This window comes from Aplidium turbinatum, chromosome 10 (assembly GCF_918807975.1).
Source record: "Aplidium turbinatum chromosome 10, kaAplTurb1.1, whole genome shotgun sequence".
Lineage (NCBI taxonomy): Eukaryota > Metazoa > Chordata > Ascidiacea > Aplousobranchia > Polyclinidae > Aplidium > Aplidium turbinatum.
In genome coordinates this window covers 1355392-1381461 of record NC_137481.1, presented here as the reverse complement: position 1 = coordinate 1381461, position 26070 = coordinate 1355392, and the positions used below count along the sequence as shown (strand labels likewise).

General features: G+C 39.0%; 2 protein-coding genes and 1 pseudogene across 5 annotated transcripts in view; 2 read left to right on the top strand and 1 right to left on the bottom strand.

Annotated features, from left to right (window-relative positions):
- The first annotated feature begins 4578 nt into the window (after window positions 1-4578).
- On the top strand, window positions 4579-22463 carry LOC145778746 (uncharacterized). Of its 4 annotated transcripts, none has more exons than XM_082590309.1 (13): window positions 4579-4740; window positions 7860-8141; window positions 11446-11487; window positions 12625-12855; window positions 13219-13460; window positions 14088-14121; window positions 14873-14914; window positions 17088-17126; window positions 17705-17974; window positions 19401-19427; window positions 19876-20029; window positions 20505-20557; window positions 21866-22463. In XM_082590309.1, exons 1-13 carry the CDS (start codon window positions 4677-4679, stop codon window positions 22105-22107), a joined length of 1722 nt encoding a protein of 573 aa, XP_082446435.1. In that variant the 5' UTR covers window positions 4579-4676; the 3' UTR covers window positions 22108-22463. The 4 variants fall into 4 exon arrangements, with proteins under 4 accessions (XP_082446435.1, XP_082446438.1, XP_082446437.1 ...); XM_082590312.1 differs by having other exon boundaries at window positions 19880-20029; window positions 21866-21993; XM_082590311.1 differs by having other exon boundaries at window positions 19853-20029; window positions 21866-21993.
- LOC145777931 (uncharacterized) lies at window positions 8574-10778 on the top strand (annotated as a pseudogene).
- A 1506-nt stretch (window positions 22464-23969) lies between the features above and the next one.
- The window catches only part of LOC145778147 (uncharacterized), a 30938-nt gene continuing 28837 nt past the window's right edge, over window positions 23970-26070 (bottom strand). Inside the window, exon 23 of the mRNA XM_082589571.1 lies at window positions 23970-26010. Coding sequence (XP_082445697.1) covers window positions 25896-26010 — 115 coding nt within the window. The 3' untranslated portion in view covers window positions 23970-25895. The remainder of the gene's footprint in view (window positions 26011-26070) is intronic.

Sequence of the window (26070 nt, the reverse complement as noted above, 5' to 3'; positions counted from 1 at the left end):
ATTAAAAATAAAAATGTAGAGACTGGTCTTTACCGACCGACAATTAAATATTTGACCAACATTTCAAAAACTTATATTTGAAGCAAGAGCAGTCAAGTTCACAAAATTTCTGCTTAGTTTGTTACATTAATCTGAGCGGGATATAAATGCTATCATTATTATTATTATTATAATTTCACGATTCAACTAGCAACAGTGCAAGACTATAGCCTAAGGTTTTAAAAACATTGTAAGACTTACGACGCTAGTCTAGACGGCTTATTAGAAATTCAGGTCCTTCAAAATTGATTAAGTTGCTGACAGGCTAACAGTAGCCTGGCTGGGTTAACTTTAGGGTTACACTAGAGTTTAATTTTAGGCTTTTGACAATAACATAATGTTAAATAATAGGTTGAAAATAGCCTAACATGTGGATAGCACCTTACCCATGGTACAAAACTATATTACTAATTAGCCAAGCACCTTAGGCGGTGAGATAGCTCAGTGGTAGAGCTCAACGCACATAAAATCGAAGGAACATCCCATCTAAAACTCTTGTGATGTCCGTTTAATCTACTGCGCAAGTGTCTGTAGTGAAGCGTGACGGCCGACACGTAAAACGGAGCAAAAAGAGGAGTTTCAACTCATTGTGTTATATCTCGTTGTATAGATCAATGCTTAACTTAGAAATGCAAACGTTAGTCAGCAGTTTATCACCACTCACAGTTTTGCGATGACAAAGATTATAACGAATTAATTTTGATTAGAAATGAAAAAAGGCAGAAATTGTTTGTAACGGTCGAAAAATATTAATTTTTGATAAAAATTTATTGAAAAACTACAAATCAACATATAGATTACTGATTTTTGTTGCTGTATGCCAACATAAAGCTCATAACATAACTTCGTCAATGTCATCAGTCGTTATCAGCGCGTTGCGAGTTTAGCACATTTTTCTAAGTGTGTCGCTTCGAAACTTATGAAACATTTTAGGAGAAGCAATATACCAAAATTTCAGATAAAACTTTTTTAAGGGTCCGCGATTGCTTCGAAGGTACCAAAGGGGTCCGTCAAAACAACAAGGTTGAGAACCACTGGACTCTACTTTATAGCATATCGTATATATTGGTTTGGTTTGGTTTTTGAATCTTTATCCTCGGACTGACAAAGCCTTGATAGGTTATTCCTGGTACTTGTTCGCATACTTGTAGAGGCTCTTGACGCAGGGCCGGTTACCGAGATTAGCAGAGTGAAGTTTTCCGATTGTTGAAGTGTTGTTGCCGAGAAATTATTCCATTCACTAGGTGCCGCTGAATGGAGAGCAGTCCTGAAATGCGTTGCTTAAGCGCACACCCCGAGAGTCGAACCAGCGCCGCGTGATCTTGAGCCCGACGCGTCGTAGTATCAGAGCGGTAGTATCATTGTTCATAGCCTATCTGTTTTATCTTTTTCTTTCTTTTTAATTGATTTTCAAGTTTTCTGCTCCCCACCCGAAAAAAACTCCTTGATCCGCGCCTGTGTGTGTGTATTTGAATAGTTATAGGCTATAGGCCTAGGGCAGGGGTTCTTAACCTTTTTTGTCTCGTTTACCCCTTGCCGAATTAAAAAAGGAAAATTTACCCCCCACGGTTTTGGTGGCCCCTTGTGATGTCATCGTGTCCAGTCAACCATGAGAAGAAATGCAAAACATCCTTTTTTGTCTGGATTTACCTTGGCAAATATCAAAAACAAGCTGTTTATTCGCCGAAGACACGATTGTTCTTGACGGGGTCCTGCGGATGTGAACAATAATGTCTTGGAACAGTCGTTGAAAGAGCTACTCGCATGTCGTCTTTGGGAACTAAGCGTGATCGCTGTTTTGTTTTAATAGTCAACAATGAAGAGAACTCTGCTTCACACAGATAAGTTGTTGAAAAAGGTATAATAACTTCAAATGCACGCTTAGTCAGCGTAGGAAACTCTTAGACTAATCCACACCAAAACTTGGAAAAGTCACCATTGCACGATAAGAATTTGAAACAAAGCGTTGTTGAACATTAAAGATCAATCAATTCATCTTTGCAAAGATCATCGTGTTACGGCCAATCTCTGTACAAATCAAACGTCATATAAAACCGTTCAAGTCTACTGAATATTACGTCATGGAAATTCCTAAAGCATGTGCCAAAATTGCACCAGCGTTCATAAGAATTGTGTCAAACTTGTTAGGACTTGTTTGGGCCTGTTTAAACAGGAAATATTACATCAGCTTTAAACACCTGTTGGAATGACTTCATAATTGTCTTTCATTATTGCGTCACAGTACTGCATACGTGAATTTGAGATATTGCTATCTATTCTGGTCATTCGTAAAATGATTGTTTGAAAGTTGGCCGCACATTTAACTGTTGGCTTAGTGCTTGCTAGCTGGACAAAAGTTCCGTCTTTTATCCAAGTAATCTGTTGTGTAGTGACAGTTTAAGTGGTGTAGGCGTTGCACCCCCTCGTTTTCGGTAGCCTCGGGCTAATTTTACAGGAATACACTGTTTGAAAAGAAGTTCAAGTGTGTGTTTCTTCGGTCATTATATACAGACGAACGGATTAGGGAACTTTATGTTAAAATTTTCCCAAGAAGAGATTATGGTTTACCGCTGTGACCACATCGTCAGCAGTACTTTCTAACTTGGCTTCAAAGGGATGAGTTATGTGAAGAGCCGTACTGTTAAAACTTTCACCTTCAAAATAACCGTCAAAGTTCTTTTTTGAGGCGGCAAGGTGCTGGCATATTTTGACTTCGAGGTCAGAAATCTCGTTGCGCCTTGTACTGACTTTCCAATCATCAAATGTTGGAAAATTTATCTAAATTCCTTTTTGAACTCTTCTACTACACAGATCTAATTTTGTCTGAAAGTCTTAATTTATGATTCAGTAAATTTACCCCTTCGGTAGGTGAAATTTACCCCCAGGGGGTAAATTTACCCCCGGTTAAGAACCCCTGGCCTAGGGAGATAGATCGAACAATTGTTTTACGAAAAACTGTTTACGAAGAATTGCTTTACGAACAATTGCTTACGAAAAATTTGCCTATAACCATAATGCCCATAGACTATAACTGTGTGCTACTGAAAACATTTGCATGTTACCACAGTAGAAAACAATTTTTTCATCGCTGAGTTATTTTGTGTCGTATGCATTGGATAGTAGGTTAATTACCGTACATTAAATCAGAGCTTGATTTTGGATTGGAGGGAATTCGGAGTCTAAAATAATGAAATTTTTCTAAGTCGGAGTGGAGTCGTAGTCTCATAAATCACACTTCGGTCAACACCACCGTACCAGTGTTGAGAGAAATGTGGTCTTTGAGACTTTGACTCCACTTTTACTCCATGAACTCCACTGCAATCCGACTCCGAAAAAATTCATCATTTTGGATTCCGAATCTACTCTAGACCAAAATATAATTCTGAGAAGGTGATACTGTAGTAGCCAATGCGATAACACAAAATAGCTCTGGGGTGCAAAAATCTTTGTCATATTTAGTAGCGCGTAAATGTTTTCAGTAGCACACACTTATACCGCTAAGTCGAAAATCCTGAGGACAATTTTTATATTTTTGTTTTACAAACAGAACTTTACGGGACCGATTTAATTGAACTGAAATGCAAGTAGGTTACTTAAATCAAACTACGAATCTACTCCACTACGAAAATTTTGTGAAAAATGAAACTTCAAAGCCACTTCATTTTCCGAAAATCGGGAAAATTCCGGCTCCACTCCATGCTCAACTCTAGCACTCATCTGCTGCCTGGTAAATTTGGCAACTTTAACTGTCAAAGTGGCGGGAGAACGTTTGCTTTGCACTTTGCAGTTGCAGTTGCAGATGACGTCGGTGATTATGGTTGCCAGATAAAGTATTTTTTCCACAATTTACATTTATAATTGGGTAATGTTCTCCCAGCAAGTGCAAACCTTTTGCAATGATTGCCTTCAACCTATCAGAAAAAACTCTTGCAACAGATTTGCAGAAAAAAAAGCTTGGTGAAACTACGTTACGATTGAGAAATTTGTCAGAAGCTGTAAGATTTTCTTAGCGGAAAAGTTAGGAAAATAAGCAATTAAGAGAAATTTCTTTGTGCATTGACTGTATATAGTGTAGTTGAATATGATATGAAGACACTGCTCTGGTTGCAACAATTGGGAGATGTTACCTGAATTGCTGCCTCATAAGCAAGAAGAAGAAGAAGTGTAGTTTGTGCTGAAATCTGCTAACCTCCCACCAATAGGGACTATTATACAGTGAACTATGTGCTACTGTATAGTGGAGTAACAGTTGAAACTGAAACTATAGCATTTCTGGTTGTTCTTGGCAAGTTTAATGTGTGATTAAGCATTTTTTTTCTAACCTTTAAATTGACCGAAAATAAACTTAATTGATTGAATACACCACTGAATCATACTACTTTGATTTATTTTTGTTTTTTATATGGTACTTCAGGTGTTTCAATACAGTAGCCTAATGAAATAACATGTTGTCACATGTTACTATTTTTCTCATGTTTCCACATGGTTTATTGTCGCAAGGCTCTTCAAGTAAAAGTCCCATTCTTACAGATGAACTTCCCTGGTACCGGTTTGGTAGTGTTGATTATTATGTGGACACAAGGATACTGGTTTACCAAAGGAGACAAGTGATTGGTTGTGAATTTCTTGGCGGTACAATGGCACATCTGGACACTGTGGAAAAAAGAAACTTTGTGATTAGCATCATTCCTCCATTAACAAGTAAACTATTCCAGTGACTGGCTTCACATTTTTTCTGTATTTGCTAAATCAATTTGACATGTGGGGTAGCAGTAGGGAGTGCAACTCCTTGAAACCAGTTTGTTGTTGCTTTTTGCCTATTTGTGAGGGATCTAGACTCCTTTTTTGAAAATCAAACAAGTTTTTTTCACTCCACCCTAATGTCAAGATACACTTACAATTGTAAAATCATTTTTAATCAAGTGATTTTGCACAAATTTTAAAACAGGTATCATAAAAACCTATAACTTGTATAAAAATGAGGAGAAACAAGAGACAACGGAGCTGGTATACAAGTCTCCGCCCATGTCCAAAATACCACAACAATGCACAACATCGTACATTAGAATTGACAAAAATAGAGGGTGAAACCACTTTACCTTTGTTTTATCATTCATACACTTTACCCTGTATGTCTTGGTCGATTCCAATTATTGATGTATATATAAATGTATATTAGGGTGGCTCTTAAAATTGAGTTTTTGAATTTTGCATGGGACACCCTTTCAAATGGTGAGGTTGTCAGAAAAAATAACTCTTGCAAATTTTTTTTAAATTTGAAGTTGATTTAGAGGTGGCCCTTCCCCCCTAAAGTTCTGTGCCCTCTCTCGAAATACCAAATCTGCGTATCTCGAAAACCACTTGAGCTAGAGATACGGTTTTTGTGTTAAAAGATGCAGAAAACATGGTTTTCTATCTGCTTTCTGAACATTGAATGCATCTATCTTGAGTAGAAAAGCAGTTATTTAGAAAAAACGCATTTGACCAAATCTTGATTTTACAACCTTTTTTGTGACCACGAAACCGTCTACAAAATTTCGTTTTTTTTTCTTAATTTTTGCACCTTAGAGGGAACACTGGTAACGATATTCATTTCAAAATGTAATTCTGGTCAGTACTGCAAGAAGCGATATTATCGACAATATTTTACATATTGCCTTGCGTATCGTGACAGGATGTCTGCGACCTACACATTGTACACAATCGGACAATTTCCCTGTCCTTGCAGGCAACCAACCAGCTGAGTTTTGTCGCGAAGAAGCCATCCTGTCTCTTTCTCGGCATTACGAACCCCAACCACTTGCTCCACTCAAGTCTCTACAAGTCTGTGAGCGAGCAATCGAGCATCCTCGCCAACTGAAATCGAGACACCCATTTGTATGTGACGCACAACTCCTGATGAAAACCGCTGAAAACCAATCCATCAGCGCGGCTACCTGGGAGGACAACAAATAGAGCTCAGAGAGGAAGAAGAACTCCTCAAGGCTCTAAAGTTTTATCTCCGACACCAGCCCCCATCCAACCAGAATGCATAATTTGCCAAGGAAGGCCTGGGTGTGGCACAACCGCCTGCGTGCTGGGCTACTGGAGTCAGACTATTCCGCTCAAACATGCACAAATTGGGGATGGCTCCATCCGCAATCTGTGAGTGTGGCATAGAGGAACAAACCACAGACCACACCATCTGTAACTGCGCCAAATGGTGTGCGTGGTCTGCTTGAACTGGATGACGAATCAATGCAATTGCTACTCGACACCTGCTCAAGCATCTAAACCACATCGGCACTGCCCAAGGGTGGTAAAAGATAGAGCCCCTTGACCCCTGGAGTAACAAAGAAGGTTTAAACAAAGAAGAATCGACAATATTGTTCTTGTTGGAATTTGGATTCAACAGTTTCCTGTGTTCAGTAACAACTTGCAAAAGAAACTGAAGTTGGTACTCATCTTCAGTTGAGAGTTTGTTAAAATCCGGGATTAGACTGAGAGCAACTCCTCTCTCTGCTCTGTCATTGACTACTGAAAGTCCCTTCGCCATGTGTAAAGCTTGAATAAATGCACCATCTTCAGTCCAATGAGCAGGATCCTTTGAAAGTCTAATTATTGCTTCATCTTCACCCAACAGCTGAAGCCATTTTGAATTAGAGGTGCAATACTGTTCTAGACCCTTATTGCTAAGAAACGCATCTACTTTGATGCTTCGTCTCCTTGGTGGACGTTCTGCTGTTTCATTTAACATGGTTGCCACCATTACCTTGTTACTTTCCACAGACAATCGAGAGTCAAACAAGGCTAGTTCAACCATTTCTTCAGACAGATACCATAAATGCAGACCAAGCTTTTGCATAAATCGCCTTCGCCTTCCAACAAGTGCAATGCATAGCACCTGAAGCTTGAAAGCAGATTCCACACTCAGGAGTTTCTTCAAGGAATATGACAAAAAACGGGCATTTTAGCTATTCATGAATGCATAAAAGTTTAGGAATACTTATTTCGTTTATTACTTTACCAGTTTTACAGGTTAGTTTATGAACTTTGTTTATTGAATAGCTTGGGCCACAATACTTGTTTAGCACTGTTTTGTGCTAGAATACCGAAAACAGGTTTTTTCTAAATAACTGCTTTTCTAATCAAGATAGACGCAATCACTGTTCAGAAAGCAGATAGGAAATCATGCTTTCTGCATCTTTTGACACAAAAACCGTATCTTTAGCTCAAACAGTTTTTGAGATATGCAGATTTGGTATTTGGGAGGAGGGCGCAAAACTTTAGGGGGGGAGGGCCACCTCTAAATCAATTTCAAAGTCAAAAATTTTTTTGCAGGAGTTATTTTTTCTGACAACCTCACCTTTTCAAAGGGTGTCCCACACAAAATTCAAATTTTTTTCATTTTTTGCCAAATAAGAGCCACCCTAATGTATATGCACATCATAGCATTTATAACCAGGGTGGAGATTTGTACACCAGCTCCGAAACAATCTAGTAACTGGAACTGTGACATGATGGATGGGTAAACGAAGAAACGTGTGAATGCAAACATCAATTTTAATTTTATGTTAATTATGCTATTGCTGTTTTGTGATTAAATTTCAGGTGAGTTTCCTTTAAGCCTTTTTTAAAATTTAATTCTAATGATACCAACCATCGTGCATACATTTTTCTTTCTTTCATCGACTTATATAATTGTAACTCACGCTTGTGTAACCACTTTCATCGACTTGTGTAAACTCACGCTACTTTTTGCCATGTCATACTGTTTAAAGATGTGAGACTGATATTTGTTTCGGGATGTGAGTGATGTAATTTTGTGTATTTGTATTCAGGACCGCCATATTCTTTTTTTATTGCACTGCAACGTTATAAAGATCTTTTTTCTGGAACTGAAGGGTTTGAATGGAATATACAAGGTGAATTTACAACCCACTTTGCACCTAGAAAAACTCTCAACTCATCCACTGCTTGGTGGGCACCAGGTCATCCTATTAAGGGTCTTAAATATGTCATGATGGGACGGTATGATACCTTTGAATCTGACTTCAAATGGCGATCAATTCACGATCACAGGGACTTGGATTCAATAGGATTGTTTTTGTGTGAAAGGGAAGGTAATTAATTGGTAGTTTATTTTGTCATTCAGATCACGATGAACTGTTTAAAACATAAATTCATTCAGTTAAACTAACCCATGCATTGTTGTACAATTGATTTTAAGTTGCGTACGTAAAAGTAACATACATGCAAATTACATTTTATATGCTGTAAAAATACTTTTATTTAGATTTTCCTCTTTTGGCAGGACATTGATTAGTAAGAATTCACGGTGTAACAAAAAAAGAAAAAAATTTTGTCCTTGGGAAGTAATTGCTATTTTCTGTTTGCTTTTGCCAAAAAAATACAAAAAATCTTTATTGTACCACAATAACTTCAGGTTTGTGTTCTTCAGATTAGTTTGAATTTTGTCTCATTTCTCATGAAAATAGGCATATACATAACGTTGAAATTTACTGTCAGCTGCTTCTAGCAATAGTTACCTAATAATGGGTATAATTAAGTAACAATTGGATTCTGTTTGCACACAAAGCCTTGCAAGGTTTTGCTTTTGTGATGAAACAAAAAAGACTGAGCATTTTCGCAGTTGCATACCTTACTTGAGCAATTTATTCACATTTACTGCTTTGCGAGATGCAACCCTACACACTACAGTGTAGGGTTGCATCTCGCAAAGTTGTGCCATCGTTGCTGAACAGGTTGTGTTAACCTGTTTTAGCCACCTTGATAAAGTCAGTCGTGCTGACTGACGAAACGTCGGAAATACAAAAGCTAGTTATCATCTTTAACATCAGGAGGTAACCTAGTAAATAGTCACCAGAAGAACGCAAATTACTTTTATTATAAAATGCCTGGTGAACAGTCTCTCTCTGTTTTTACACTACAGTGTGTTTGTTTTGTCTTCAACTCCGAGTTACTGGTGAAAAGTGCCCTCACTACCGCCATAAAAAAGATACAAACGATAGTTCGGAAAATTGTCATTGACAAAGTCCAATGCTGAGCTACTCATTTCTACAATAGAGCAATGGGACTTATTGAATGACAGCGTTCAACTTATTTCACAGAGAAGTTTTTCAGTGTTCTACACATTTAAGGACAGTTTATGCTACTGCCATGATATAGAAAAACTTTTTCAGGCTAAATTGCCATTTCCTGCCGTCCTTGAGTGGAAGCTTTTCACCGACAGCTCATCTAGAAGTCTCACAGCTGTATTGTTGAGTAACGCAGACAAGGTCCCTCCATTCTTCCGGCTTACTCAGTTTATATGAAGGTAGAATATTAAAACATCAAAATCGTGAGTGCATTGAAGTAGGATCTCCATAATTGGGAGGTTGTTGGTGATTTCAAGATAATGGCCTTCATAATGGCGCTTCAGGGTGGTTCTATCAAGTTTCAATGCTGTCTATGTCTCTGGGATAGCAGAAACACAGCTATTCACCACAAGAAGAGGAATCGGCCTCCAAGAACCAGCTATGAGATTGGACCTTATAATGTAAAACAACAACTTCTGGTAGATGCAACAAAAATACTGATGTCTTCTCTGCACATAAAACTAGGTTTTAAACAACTCTATAGAGGGTGGAACATTCAAGCAATTAAAGAGCTGTTTTAAAAACAGCAAGATGCAAAAACCAAAGTTGGAGTATTTACGTGATCTGAAGTGAAGCGACTGATAAACTCCATTTATTTTCCTGATCGAGATGCTGTCTGAAGTTTAACCCTTTGAAGGTTGGGGGGGGCTGTCAATTCAACTTTTTTTGTATCAACAGTTGTATCTCTAAAACCACTGAGGTTGCGACTACGAGGTTTCTTGACTTTTCCTAACTTTTATTTACTTCTATCGAGCTGAAATTTTGAGCGAATAAAGGTTATAAATTGAGAGATATAAGGCATTTCTCATCACATTCTCTGAAATAGTTCATATTCTATTTATATGTTATTTTGCATTATTATATGCTATTTTGCATTATTATATTATTTTGCATGAAAAATATAGATTCAAATTGAGATTATGTAAAAAGATTTTAATCACAACATTGCAATGCATGTTTTTCATTACTCCACCAAAAAATAGTGTGTAAACTCACGCTACAATTACAGCCAAAAGTCACCTCAACATTTCAACGTATATGAGCAGTTTTAAAATTCACATGGTTTTAATTTTCGGATATGCTCAGCGTAAATAATTTTACAAAGTGAATCCCAAATTTTGAAATCGTGCCTTAAAAAACAACAGAGATATCACTCCTAAAGCATAAGAAGAATCGACAGCTCCCCTCCAAACTGAGCAAGACTCCAGGAGCCCAACCTTCAAAGCGTTAACAGACAACTTGGACCTGTTTCATGTCTGTAGTTAACAGATTTTTGGGCAATCACAAGACAGAGAACTACAGGGTGGTTTTTGATCAACTCAGGGATGCGTATTAGAATATGGGATGCAGGATGTCACTGAAACTATACACGCACTACATGCTCACCTTGATCAATTTAAAGATAAAAAGGGCGGCTCCTCAGAGAAACAAGGTGAAAGATTTGATCAAGATATCAGGTTTTTGAGGAACGCTACATAAAGGCCAGTTGGCCTACAATGAAAGTATGATGGAGGACTACATATGAACCGTTTGCGTGAAAGAAAACTGATATATCATCGCCAATCTTTAAAAAAAAAACATTTCTTTGTAATTATGTTATAAGTTGTAAGTGCTTTAAGTGACGACGTACAAGTTTGCTCTGTAATAATTTGGACCAAAGGCCTGTAGCATGGTATTCAGGCCTTCAGGTCTTCTATCGTGTTTGTAACCTAAATTAAAATTGCGTTCTATATATGTTTTTGTCTTGTTTCTGTATTTAAAAAATCTCTGAAACAATGTTCATCGTCATTATTTTAGAATAACAACACAGACAACAATAAATAATCTTAGATTTAACTTGTTTATATTGATTTAAAAAGATGTAGTGGGAGCCATTGCATTAAAAAGTCACAATTAGCCAGAAAATCCAATAAATGAATCTCATTAAGTTAAACCGAATTTCGAACTTTATAAATGCTTTGTTGATTTAGGCCATATTAAATCAGAAAATGATAGTTTTAACCCAAGAACAAATTTTGTGTTACACAGCGTTATTATACTTATTGTGTGCCAAATCAGCTACGGCAATGATACTGCAGATACGCGACATTCTGCCGCGGCCGACCTGTCGCTAAGAGATCTCGCTGCAGGGTAGCCTACATCTTACTGCGAGACTCCTTGATGCAAATTGTATTTTTTTTAAAGTATATTTTGCCTTTCAATCAAACTTGTCTATTTTGTATGGTTTAATGATTGCTTTCAATTAATGATAAAATATTTGTCATTTCAGCTTTCAACCCAACAAACGTGACTCCGCCGCCCTATTTAGACGGTAAGAATGTTTTGACATTTTGTATCATTTCAAGATAACTTTCGTTTGTTTATGTTAATTGTTGAGAAAGAATCGAAGGGCGTTTATTTTTGAAACTTAGTTTTTGTAAACAAAGCAACGACAAGATTAATCAACGCTGTTTCAATTCTCAATGTGTGCAAGTGAGCAAAGCACTTCAAGGACAGCTCTTTATTCTGCTGCACTTAGTGAATGAAATAAATAATTCACAGGGATCGCTTCAAGAGTGGAAGCTTTGTTCGATCGGTCTTGGTGATCAGATATGCGTCTTTCCTTTGATTTTTTCAACGTATTATATTTTACCAGTATAATATAAGTTTTATGAATATGACTTATTATTATTTTTTATAACCAACCTTTCTTTTTAACAGTAGGATTGTCGAAAATTGAATGAGGCTGTTCACCAGGCATTAAATTAAATGATATGAGATGTTCTACTGGTGCAAATTAAGCTAAACTATCACAAGATGTATACAGTGACAATCTGCTTTTATTCCGACGTTTCGTCAATCAGACACGACTGACTTCTTCAGGGGGCTAGACCAGGTAGTGACTACCTGTCTAGCATGGCAAAACACAGGACATATTGCTGAAAACAACCAAACATGCAAAATGAAAATTCAACTTCTGGACAAAAACTTATCGCGCGCAAAGTTTGAAATAAGTTAGAAAAAAGGGGGACTTAATTGCGATCAACAAGAAACTTAAATAACAACATGTTGTTATTTAAGTTTCTTGTTGTTATTTAAGTTTTGTTGTTATTTTGTTGTTATTTAAGTTTTGTTGTTATTTTGTTGTTATTTAAGTTTCTTGTTGATCGCAATTAAGTCCCCCTTTTTTCTAACTTATTTCAAACTTTGCGCGCGATAAGTTTTTGTCCAGAAGTTGAATTTTCATTTTGCATAATTGGTTGTTTTCAGCAATATGTCCTGTGTTTTGCCATGCTAGACAGGTAGTCACTACCTGGTCTTGCCCCCTGAAGAAGTCAGTCGTGTCTGATTGACGAAACGTCGGAATAAAAGCAGATTGTCACTGTATACATCTTGTGATAGTTTAGCTTAATTTGCACCAGTAGAACATCTCATATCATTTAGTAGGATTGTCCTTCATACATTTCAGTCAGTTATCCCACTACGTTTGCGTCGGTCCTTAACTTTCCTCAACGCGGTTATTCGCGCAGTGACGTCACCTGGCAACCATATTTGAACGAAGAGATCCATATTTCCAAGGTTACGCATGGGAATGCTCCCTGGTGCATCCTCTATTGCAACAGTCTGGATGCAATTCCTGTACTTTCAAAGACAAAAGCTAAAAGAACTTTTTTATTGAACACAATAAATTCCATCAGTGGTTAGTAAGTAATTCCATCATCTGGAACAGCATTTGCGTCCACATTATTTAGAGCTAACTTTTTCAAAAGCTGTAATGTAGTGTAAGAGATTAAATGTTGGTTACTCTTCTGTATGGTAAAAACTTAGTTACAAAGATTGTAAAATTGTATGACTATCATGGTAAACTCCATAAGAGGTTTATGTGTAAAAATAAAATCATTAAATGGATTTTTGATGGAAAAGTTCACACTTCTGAATGCAAGCATAGAAGCAAGGAGTTAATTCCCCACGTGAGCCCTGAATTTTACAAATGGTCTATTCCTTTACCACCCTTTGGCTGTGGGTGGAGAGATTGCTCATTTGGCTTTTGTCAATGTCATAGGAGGAAACAACTTCGCGTTCGTTCTCGGACTGAAGAGGCTTCCAACACCGGCGGATACATTCGAGTGGGTAGACGGGTCTCTTCTTGCCTTGAACCAGACATTCTGGTTACCAGGGGAACCAGCCAGCAACGCCACAGATCCCTCAGCTTCTGACAAAACATACGTCACAATGGGAGATCCAAGCCCGGGCAACACTAATTATCTCTGGGTCACTCGTCTAGGATCGTTTCCTACCCGTCAGGTAAGCTTTGTGCGGACGATTGATTTGTAATTGATCGAAGCATTGTGTCTATCTTCCCACTTGTTCGCATGGGAACTGAAAAAATCACTTCTCTTTGTGAGTGAGTGCAAAGTTTCTAATATGCAAGAATTGTATAATGTATATTTCACCTTTGGCTCATCTGCAACTGCAAGAACAGAGGAAACTTCTTGATAAATCAAATCATTCAGGTTGATTGCCAAAAACGTCTATACCAAAAGAAAAACGATTGGTCGATACTCGCATACTTGTGACGGTTTTGAACCAATGTTACAGAACTGGACAGACACCGAGGTGTAAAGTTTACATTGTTAGTTGAGATGTTACTGCCCCTTATTATGTGATCAAACCTGTTTTATTCAAACAAATTAATCAGTTTTGTTGAAAACGTGTTTGCTTTCACGTTTATTAAATTATTTGCATCACAAGTTTTTCTCTGATGGAAGTGTGTGTTTTATAATTTGTACAACACTCCATCCACTACAGTGCGACACTTTCAGCGCTTTGCAAGGTAGAAAATGTCTGTGCAACCATTCACATATTAATTCTCACCAGTCATACCGAAATAACTCTGTTGGATGACTTCAATCAATCAGGCATGTGTTGCAGATGGCCTTCTACGTTGCCTGTCAGAGAGAAAAAGGTGCGTAACTTTCTGTCCAGACATAGCTCCGTTTTATTGAAACGAAACATATGACGTCTAACAAACACGTCACAATCATAATTAGCAACGCATTCTAAGGACTGCTCTCCAATCTCCATTCAGCGGCACCTTATGAATGGAATAATTTCCTGATTGGAAAACTTCACTCTGTAAATCTCGGTATCCGGCCCTGCATCAAAAGCCTCCGCAAGTAGGCTACGCGAAACTGCTAGGAATAACCAATCAAGGCTTTTTCAGTCCAAGGATAAAGATTCAAAATCAAAACACATCACTCCTCAAGGCGCATATTATGACCCCATTAGCCTGACAGAGCTTGGTTGGTTGGTTTTGAATCTTTATCTTCGGACTTACAAAGCCTTGATACGTTATTCCTGATGGTTTCGAATACTTATGGAGGCTTTTGACGCAGGGCCGGTTACCGAAATTGACAGTGAAGTTCCGATTGTTGAACTGTTGTTGCCAGGGAAATTATTCCATCTATTAGGTGCCGTTGAATGGAGACTGGAGAGCAGTCCTTAGAATGCGTTGCTCATGCGCACATCCCGAGAGTCGAACCCGCGCTGCTTGATCTTGAAGCTTCTTTGTTCACGAAGTCACGCTCTAACCAACTGAGCTATCAGGGCGGGCTTGATCATACAGTAACGTGAAATTTACGAGTTGAAACCTTGATATTGTGTTCGTTTGCTAAGCGCACAATCGTAGCAACCCAATCTCATATCTTGTTTTCCAGACAAACCCTTCAACTACTCCAAGCCCAAACTAGTCAGTTCAGGTGACGTCATAATCTATTTGTTTGTGCATGTGATTGACCAATGACCATACTCTCTTTTATTGTTCTATCACGAATAATTGTTGATATTTCATGAGCAATGAACATTATGTAGTTCTAGCTGCTGAAGGGAAAAAATCAAATTTCGCAACTTTCAAACCAACAAACGCCAGCAGGTGCATGGTGTATTTGATGTGACAGTGAAATAAGTTGGCACCGAAGTTTTCTTTTATTTTCTTTGTTTTTTGCCAAACTACTGAGAAGGAAATAAAAGTTCTGAAAAGGCAAAAGTGAGGAATCCCTCATTATGTTGGACAGTGGACACCGTTATAGTTCATCTTTGTAAATAACACTGAATTTGCCTGAGTTTGAAGTGTTCCTCATTTTTTATGTCAGTTATATGTCTGTTATAGTTAGAGCTGGGCGATATTGGTAAAATAATTTCGATACGATATTACCAAAAAATAAAACGATATTATGGAAGTTTCGATATTTTACTGCGAATTGCAGAGCACGGCTTTCTATAACTGCATGAAAAACATACTGAGCACTGGTACTGACATGAACAACATTTATTGCAAACAATGCTGCGATTTAATGTCGCGAACTAAAGATTTTTGGACAAAAATGTCAGCATGTTGACATTGCAAGGTTTTAGGCACGATCTCTTCTTGGAAACAATTGAGCCACTAAGTGAAAACACTCTTTCCCTACTAACACTGGTGGCTTGAATGCACAAAAGTTTTCTTGCAACTTTTGCAAGTGTAGGAAAAGTCAATGCAATAGCTCGCCACCATGTACAGATGCAGCTATCCTTGTTGATAGTTTTTGATGCACAATAGAGATGCAGCTGTGAGTAGCAAAACAAAATAAAGTATCTACCAAGCTGTAGCTACCCTAGGCTACGGCCGCTACTCTATGCTACGTAAATTCAGTCAGCTTGCAAGTTTCCTATCGTATTTACCGGACTTCATCCTTCGCAACAACGCAACACGTGGGAATCAATAAGCAGTTTTTTTTTTTTTTTTTTTTTTATTATCTTTATCCTGCATTGCGGGAAAGCGGACTTGAGCGCTATGCGTCGGTGTAGCCTACGCCTTCCGACGTACACCTGACCCACGCTGCAGCCGACTGCAATGTCTGTTTCCGGTTGTCTACTCTACTTATGACTTAAATTTGGTAGGCTACTACCCATTACTCGAAATCGATCACTGGGTAGAGGCAATTATCGTAAAGTTTCTTGCCCAGAGAAACAACAGCAAGTGCGGGTGGCTGGAGTCGAACATGCAGGCTCTCGGCTGCGAGCCCAACGCGCTAACCACTCGGCCACTGCTGCCGCAGGATTGCGTAATCACAAAGACTGCTCGCAATGCGTAAATAATTAAATGCACACACACTGGGTTGTCTGCGCATGCGATGTCTGTGTCACTGCGCATGCGAAAATGTTGCTATAATTTCAGTACATTTATAAACGATAAAATCGGAGCTTTGTGAATAAATATCGCTGCCGAAAAAATATCGTATCAAAATATCGTAATATCGCCCAGCTCTAGTTATAGTTTATATTTTAAAACAGGGGTGCCCAAAGTTTTGTAGCCAGATGCCACTTTTTGTGAGTCTTGGCGACTCGTTTTACAGTTTTCACGCATATTTTTGAAATTCCGCCGAAGCTTTAGAAATCTATATTCTAGAGCCTAGTCAGGGGCCGGATTGCTGCGAGATTAACAGCTCCGGGCCGGATGCAAATTGCGAAAAGATATACAACTATTTAGAATCTCCATTGACATGAATTGAGCACAATAAATAACAAAGTCAGCTGTGGAATAGCAAAGTTGTGATGAAAATCGAAAGGTTGCTGAAAAAGTTATCCCCTTCTGTGATGCACTGCAGGGCATCGTACTCTTGAAAAAACATTACATCTTTCCAAATTTGGCCTAGGCTGTCCCCATTTGTGGTGGCCTAATGATAAACAGCAACGCCAGTCCTTTACAAAAGTTTGGTAACTTTTTTCCTTAACAGTTGTAGTGCAGACACGTGGTGGGCCGGATGAAATCAGTTTGCGGGCCGCTTCCGGCTCGCGGGCCGTAGTTTGGTGATTCCTGCTTTAGATGATGGTGTTGTTCTTCTGCTTCTTTTGGAAATCGCTGTCTGCTTAACGATTGTTGTTTTGTTTCAGGCTTCAATCTGACGTCAAATGGCAAATATCTGTTTTATTGTAAGTTATGACGTTGGCTATTTATGAATGACATTTCTTGTTTGTCCATTTAAATTTACCTATTTACCTCTAATGATTTTAAAAAAGTTTTTACTGACGCCAAGTTCATAAGCTTGCAAGAATAGGTTCAATGTAAATGTAATCTGCTATAACACTGGTTTTACTGGTTTTGGTTCAGTGGTGGATTGACAGCATAGGCATACATTGCAATGTTGCCTATGCTATCAATCGGAATGATGTTGTTCACGATCTCTCTGCGGTTTTGACTTAAACACTAATCTGGAACTACTGAACCGAACCAAGTTCTTGCCATAATACCACACACTGTTGCCCTTGTCATAATCTTTGTAGTGATTTATTCACTGTCATGTGTGAAGTTAGTAGTTCTTGTCTAGCCATATCTTCAATGATAACAATACTCAAAACTAAACAGGCCCATTGCCAATCCTCGATTACCACTGAAGTATTCTGAATGGCTCTTCTGCTTGGCTCAACTTGATGGGATTGTTTGAAAGTCTTGATCAGAGAGAGATTCCTTTGTATTTTGCCTGAACTTAATGTCAAATTTTTTTTTCAAGTTTTACCACCAAAACCAACCACCACTCCAGACCCAACCACCACCCCAGACCCAACAACCACCCCGGACCCAACCACCACCCCAGACCCAACTACCACCCCAGACCCAATTACCACTCCAGACCCAACCACCACCCCAAAACCAACCACCACCCCAGATCCAACTACCACTCCAGACCCAACCACCACCCCAGACCCAACCACCACCACAAGGACAAGCACACTGCTCACGGTCTCTCTGACACCAACCATCGAGCGAGCTGTGACTACAAGTGAGTATGATTTTCATTGTAAAGTATTTTTACTCTGCTGAGAGCCTTTTCAAGCCAAATACTGGAAATGGTAGGCACTTTAGCATTACTTTAACTGTAGGGCAGTTTTCCTTGCAAATCAGCTGATTCAGTCATGTGACTCAGCACATGATATTCTGAGCGTTCTTCTAGAAAGATTTTTGATACAAATTAAATTTAGGCTGAAAGTTACTCACAGACCCAACAAAAGCTCTTCAAGGCTTTGACACAGCTACCAGAAAATTATAGTCGACTGCAAACCGCACAAGAACAAAACAAATGACAACCTTTATCGATGGGGGATGACAACTCAACCAAACTCCCCGAAATGCAACACCCCAAATCAGTCCGCAGATCACCTCATGATGAATTGGCTAAATGAAAACTTCTTGGACTTATAGCGTCATACGAAACAATAACAACAGTGAATGTACACTCATTGTACACTTGTACAGTATCTCCACCAGCAGCGTGGCCTAGAGGGTTAGGGCAAGGGAATAGTTATTTCAATGGCGTGGGTTCGTTTTCCACCCCTGCCAATTCTCTTTTTCCTTCTGTAACTGAATTAAGTGCAAAAAGTATTTCAATGATTGCAATCAGTTGAGTCGGAAAACCTTCTCATCCTCTTTGACCAATCGCTCCGCGGCGCAATGGTGGCACCTGATTGGCACGAACAACTGTTCCACGTCAAAGTAGCCTATCCACCGCTGGGAATCGGCAAGACGCTGATCACTAGAAGTGTTTCCGGCTCTGGAAGTGAATAACTAGTCAGTGTGACATTTAATGGCCGATTGTTTTCAACCAGAAACATAAAGTTGATTGAGGTTTGAAGTCATGTTTCTGATATGTTTTACCATTGATTGATTGATTGATTGATTGATTGATTGAATCTTTATCCTCGGACTGGGAAAGCTTCTTGCAGAGCTTATTCGATATGACACGCTAATTTTCCATCTTTGAAGCTAACCACGTCCATCGCTTTTTCCACAATGAGCCACACGTGATTGATTGATTGAATCTTTATCCTCGGACTGGGAAAGCTTCTTGCAGAGCTTAATCCTGGCAGTTTCGCATACTTGTAGACTTGTAGAGGCTTTGAATCACTGACGCAGGCCGGTCACCGAGATTGACAGAGTGAAGTTTCCGATTGTTGAAGTCTTGTTGCCGGGGATTTATTCCATCCATTAGATGCCGCTGAATGCAGAGCAGCCCTTAACGTGCGTTGCTCAAGCGCACACCCCGAGAGTCGAACCAGCGCCGCTTGATCTTGAAGCTTCTTCATTCCAGAAGTGACGCGCTAACCAATTGAGCAATCGGGGCGGACGTGTGCTAAGGCTTATTATGGGTCCAGGCTATAGCTTCCTCATCACTATGGTCATGAGTCTCCATTGTATCTTTGATTTTTCAGATGCCTCATTGTTAGAAGCGACTGAAGGTGAGTGATAGGCGACAACTTCAAATCACAACAGTTTGAATTTCTTTATTAAAGTTATTCAAGTGTCGGTTCGACTACAATTTGTTGAATCAAATCTGGTTTATGTTTGAACGTTTGTTGACTTACACGGCTGACGTCATGAAAAGGCCGTCAACTAATGTCTCATTGCTGAGTATAGAATAGCACAACGAACATGCCGAGAAAATACAAATGATGATATAGCTTGCGACATTACATTTAAACAACGTTGACTCGGCTTTAAAGCGATAACCATTGTAGTTTGCTATATTTTAGAAATTAGTATTACATAGGCAATTATCCATCACAACATTAGACACCCTAACAACACGTTTTATTCTACATTGCTTGTAAGTTGTTTCGTCGTATAAAGTACTGCGTGACCAATTGCCGCCATGTTGTGTAAGATGAAACTGAGATAAATTGGCAGCCAGCTACCGGAGCTTCTTACCATTGTTCCTCGTCGTTGGAGGATTTTCTGGAGCTCTTGCCACCATCTTCTCTGTCTGGTTCCTTACTCCAAAATACACAGCACTTGCTAAGCAGGATGAAAATCTTCCAGAGATCCTCCCAAAAAGCGAAGAGTGAGTTCAATCAGAGGTTTGCCATATATTGTTTGACGCCGTTAGAGGGCGCCATAACCGCCGTATCGCGTTTTACAAATTGGAAAATATGCCATATTTGGTGAATTGGTGTCACGTGAGGGAATGGAAGAAAACCGCGTCATACGTTGTTTGAGTCTCTGCGTAAACGTGATACCATTAACGTGATCACTGTAAACTTGAAACATAGATCTGACATAGGTGTTGCGTTAGACGAGGATGTAGCAGTGAGCTGGATTGAGGGTTATGTATTCAGCAGGTCGGTAACAGTAATGGGAAGCGAAACTTGGTAACTTATTTGTTATTATCATCGTCTCCAGCTGAAGCAGATTACGCATCAACATGGATTATTATCTGTTTCCATCAGGCACGGTTTTAAACTAGCTCGTCCATTGTTGCTAAATTGAGTTCGGTCCATGCCAGGAGTTGCGATAATATTTTGATATTTGATGTTCAGGCACTTTGACGAACCGTCGGCCATCCCGTACTGGCGCACTCCTATGAGCGAAAGTAAGTTGAGGTTTATGTTCGACGACTTCAAACCATTAAACAAAATAATCACAGGCCTACGTCATTTTGTTTAGAAAGAATCGCCCTTTGCTTCCGTGTGATGAGTATAGACCGGTATTAAATATTTAGTTGCTACTCTTCTATAAATCTTGACGGTCTGTTTCAACCTTGACGGATTTCTTTTGAGATTGACTGTTGAGGTCTTTTGTGACTTCATTATTTCTTAAATTCAAGTCTATGCTTCTTCCTCAGTTGCACTTTTTTCAGAATTTTTTTTTTGAGATTTTTAGTCTGGAATAAATATTATCACACTATAAGAGTGCTCGTACTGCTCAATCCACACTATAAGAGTGCTCGTACTGCTCAATTCACACTATAAGAGTGCTCGTACTGCTCAATCCACACTATAAGAGTGCTCGCACTGCTCAATGCCAAGCAGAGCGAATTGAACTTGTAGTTGCTACACTGGCACAAACCTTAAGAATTTGCTTCGCTCTTCGTGGGATCTTTAGAGAGTTCTTATTTAACAGATTCAAATAAACTCAAATCTTTACGTCAAAGTTCGATCAATCTTGTAATTGAACGTGATTAATTACACAATTTCATGTATATAGTTAAGACTTTTTGTTGTTTTGCAATTATAATTGTAATTTAAAAAAATTAGGTCTAAATTACATTAGGTAAGTTGCACGCAATGATATCAGTACCTTTGTTGAACCGCTAGTTGGGGTAAAATCAAATTCTAAAAAATCAGCGATGAACGTAAATGTTGAAACATTAATTTTTGTAATTGTAACGTGTAAGTGATTACATATGTAAGTAATCGTAATATGAAAATTTCAGAACAATGTAATTGTATGAAAACTTCTGATAGTGTAATTGTATCTACTGTAATTGAACTGAAAAGTATGTAAGTTAATCTATCTAACTCTGGTTGACATTCGTACTTTGTATGCATTGGCTTTTTATTTGTAACTACTGCATCGCATCTGGGCATATGCTCGTTTATGGCTAAATATGCCAAGAATCGAAAACTTTTGAAATGCCTTCCACTTTCTATATTTCATGCGGTTTTGATAAAAGTTATGTTTGCTGCCACAGAACTTCTATGGTGATCACGATTGTCACAAGAAGATCCATCAACCACGGATCGATGCTTGCCCTGTGTAGATGGCAACGATTGAAATTTTAAGGCAACACGAAATGTAACAATAAAGATGTGGCTCTTCTATATCGAACAAATGACATCACCTAAGAATAACTTCCATCTAAGGGTGAGCTTAAGTTTGAACATCGTTTTATTTTCAGACGATTTACTTTCTCTCAATCAAGAAGGAGGATCGGATGTGAACTTCCATGAGGAAGCGGATGGCTTGGTTCACGTTTCTTTCAAACGCGTGCTCACCTACATTCCAGTCGTCAAACAATTCGCGAAATCTAATGTGGACAATTGGGAGCATGAAGAAGAGAATGATTTGAGCGGCAGTTCATCCTCATCTACATCCGACGGTTCCTCCACGACGACGAGTATTCATATAGAAAGCGAGTAGTGACGTCAGAGCGCCATCTGGAGATATCAGGCTGTGCTGTTGGTTGCCGAGGTAACTGTTAGTGTAATGCTGACTTACATGTGACGTGTGCACATCCGGGATCTTATTTTGAGAGGTTATCACTATGAGGAGGTGTGGGAAACAAAGAATACGCTTCGAGTTCCCATAAACTCAATGCACCAGCGTTTCTAGCGTTTTATCTCGTGCTTGTGCCTTGCAATTGTACGCGTTTGAAGACTATCAGCCATTCATCGAACCGATTGTTGATGAAGCATGTGCTTTGTTACTGTTCGTACAGAGTTTCAATTACAACGATGCAAAAAAGATTGACTACCTTTTATTCCCAAACATTCGACCAAGCGACTGGAGTCTCGACGTGAATTTTGTCAGTGTTGTTTTTATACTAGACTACCAATAATTAATTATTGAAAAGGTTAATGTGGAATCTCACGTGGGTGCAATCTGGGCAGCCCATTTGCACAACGACATTTTACAAAATTTAGTCTGACTTGAATTTTCCACATTAGTTCAGAATATTAGTAGTTTAAATTATTGCACCATCTGTTACTATGGAAACAGGTACAGTAGAATTCGCCTATAACGGCTTCGTTTATAACGTCAATTCGCCTATTACGTCACATTTCGCTCGGTCCCGGCAGAATTCCTATCTTTTACATACATTGTAGTTCGGCTACAACAGCATCGCCTATAACGTCAATTCGCATGTAACAGCACCCTTTATTGGTCCCCAGACGTCTTTTGTTCGTTTATAGCGTCACTTTAAGCCATCGCCTTCACCACGAACGGTCTGTCTTTTAATCCAGTTAGCGCTGCTGCTTGCAAAATGTTTTCCCTTTATTTCGCTACGTCGTTCTCAGCAGGGACTTTAAGTGAATTAACTTTTTTCCCGCGTGAAAAACTATCACGTGTAAAAAGCAGCTTTACAGGTGACCTTTAAACAACTCAAAGCAACAGTTGTACAATGTACGTGCAGTACTGTATAAACTAATTAACTTTTTTCCCGCGTGAAAAACTATCACCTGTAAAAAGCAGCTCTACAGCTGTGTCAAATCCGTGTCAAAACCGAAACAGCTCAAGATCAATGCCTTTTTTGCTAATAAACAATGAACTTTTCTACTACTGTATGTAACGAGCTGTATTGCGCAGATTTCCTGTACCTTTTGCTGTAGGTTATTTTTTTTAAACAATTTCTTTGTTTACTGTATTTTCTGCGTGCCTTTAGTCAGTTTGGTGGTACACAGTATCCCTGATTGGATTATACATCTCTTTCTTTAATCAAAAGACAGTTGTGGAATAGTTTGCGGTAGTTCGTCTATAACGTCAATTCGGCTATAACGTCAGTTTTTGCAAATCCCCTAGAGGTGCCGTTATAGGCGAATTCTACTGTATTTTTACGCATTTTATTCTTTCACCTTTCCTTTAACAACAAAGAAAAGCTGCTTTCATTACCTTTAAACTCGAAGTTTTTCGGCATGAGGTTCAGTGGCGCATCGCATCTGTCTGTGATCTAGATTACAAATGACATCAGTTTGAAAAAAAAAAACGCTTCCGACTGGTGTCAAACTGGGCTACCCAATTGGGTAGAAACTTGCGTCTGCGGTCAAATATAACTGGGACCCAGTTTGAGCCCAACATTTGCCTGTTTGGTACCCAGATGGGCCTCAGTTGTAAATGTGATTGCTGGCTCGGTATTGTCTTCAAGCTCGGAACTGCAATATTTGGTTGTACAATCTCACTTCAAAATAATGTGACAACCACATTCCAGAAAGATTTTGTATCCGTGATGAGAATGCGGTGTCTATTGATATCTTTAACATTTTTTCAAAACTAGAATTGAGTGATCCGAGTCAATTGTTATTTAATGGCGTCATACAAAATGGTTCATATTGAATATAAAATACAAACAGTTTTATTCACATAGAAACGTTGCTACTTTATTTACACAGTTTGTAAATACAAGAAGATAAACCTCACCACGCACACCCGTGACGTGGAACTACTGCAATCGCTATTCAAGCGCAAGATTGGCTTTGGCGGTTGGTTTCGAATGATGTAGGCCTACTGTATAGCACCAGTAGCCTATCTCGCGTTTCGCCCCTTTCCATTATGACGCTAACTTTGGCTTGTCTGGTCTTCTTCATCGTGTGCCGTAGCCCAGAGCATCACGCAAGCTCTTGTATCGTTGAACTAGGCTAAATGCTGTGCAGAGCATCTTGCTTTTTTTGGACCAGAGCATTTGAAGAGAGGTTGCATTGTTTGCTCCTGTCCACATTTACGACTTGTGCTTCTCAAAAATATTCCCAGTGTCGCATCAACGTCTTACATTTTCCAATACCAGTTCTTAAGAACCTGTCTGGTCCATCTGTGAGTGTTTTCATTACCCCCCCTCAATGACCCCATGAGATTTTTAAACAGCCCATTGTGATTGTTCAGCTCTATAAAGATCACAAGTTAACGTCCTGGTCAAGTTCCCTCCTTGGCGCTGCTGCGGCATGTTCAGGAGATTGGATGGAATAGATCACTGTCAATGATCGATGGCACTGATAATGCTCGTGGGTGGATAGCGATTGCAAAAGATAATTCATCAACCAACAGGTACTCGAGGATTGAGATTTCAAAAATTAAAGAGAAAAATCGTCTTATCAAAGTCCATCATCAACTGACTATGAAGGAATTCTCGCTTTAGGGGCTTTTTATGCTGACACGTAGTTTTCAGCAAGTCAGTTCCAAGCCAGATTTTTATTGTTTTTTCCAAAGTGATTTGCTTATGTTAGGTTCACTGTATGGCACAAGTAGACTTGCTAAACAATCGACCACTAAGCTAAACTTTGTTTTAAAAACAAAACGCATTGAATGGAGGAGCTCAGAAAAACACTGCTACAATAATTGAGGGAAAGAAGTAGCATTACTTAATACTTAGGTGGTACTGCCTGATGATTGGTAGTGAGAAAAAGAGTTGGAAGACCTGAAGGAAGAAAAATAGAGTGCATCAGAGGACGTGAAACCATTTAACCGGGATTAAAAGAAGGCGGTGCACATGTAGACTAGAAACCGAAAATGCACATCACTGGATTAAAGCTAGAAGAAAAATAAGAACTGATTTTGGTGCTGATCATTGTTTCAGTGAAAATAATAATAGCAACAATACCAAGCGGCGTCTTATAGAAGATATGGAAGCTACGGGATTAAAATCATGTTCGGATATGCGCAATAGACAACTGTGGAAATCAAAAATATAACTTACTCGGACGACTTCAGCTTGCGGGTAAAACCAGAGCAGAAGTGATTGTGTTTGTATGGTTCATAAAATGCATCTTGTAAAATTAAAAATATCGTGGGCTTGCATATAGCATCACAATAATGTACAAGCGACTGCATTCAGAGTGGATTGTTGCGCAATAGTGGCATTTGTTTGGCATGAATGACGACGACCCCAGCAACTGCGTTCTGGTTCAAACTAAACTTCACGGTTTCGAAGCCACCCGAGATTGATGGCAACATGGTTTGCTAAAGAGCAAAACCTTTCAGACAAATCGTTAACTAATGTACAATATTTACATAACATTTTCATGGTGTAACAAAGAACAGCTTTTTCGATTCACGAAACGTTGGAACGCATTTTAAGATTCCTATTTGTTATTTGGGCTTGGATAGACAGTGGCAATTATCTAATTACTTCATCATAAATACGAAAGTTAAAACGATCCAGTTGAAAACATTCACTTTGCTTGAAGCTGGGTCGCTTATGGACTGATGAGATCACGTGGCTAAAACTTGTGGTAGTCCTCACTGGAGGAATTTGTCAGTCCCTGGTCATTGGACCGTGACCACATCATGCGCACACGCGTCATACTGGGCGGTAACACGTGCCTTTTCTTTATGCTGAAAAAGAAACGGGGGAATAGTTACAAAGGTTGATCGGATTGAACGCTCGAGATAGAA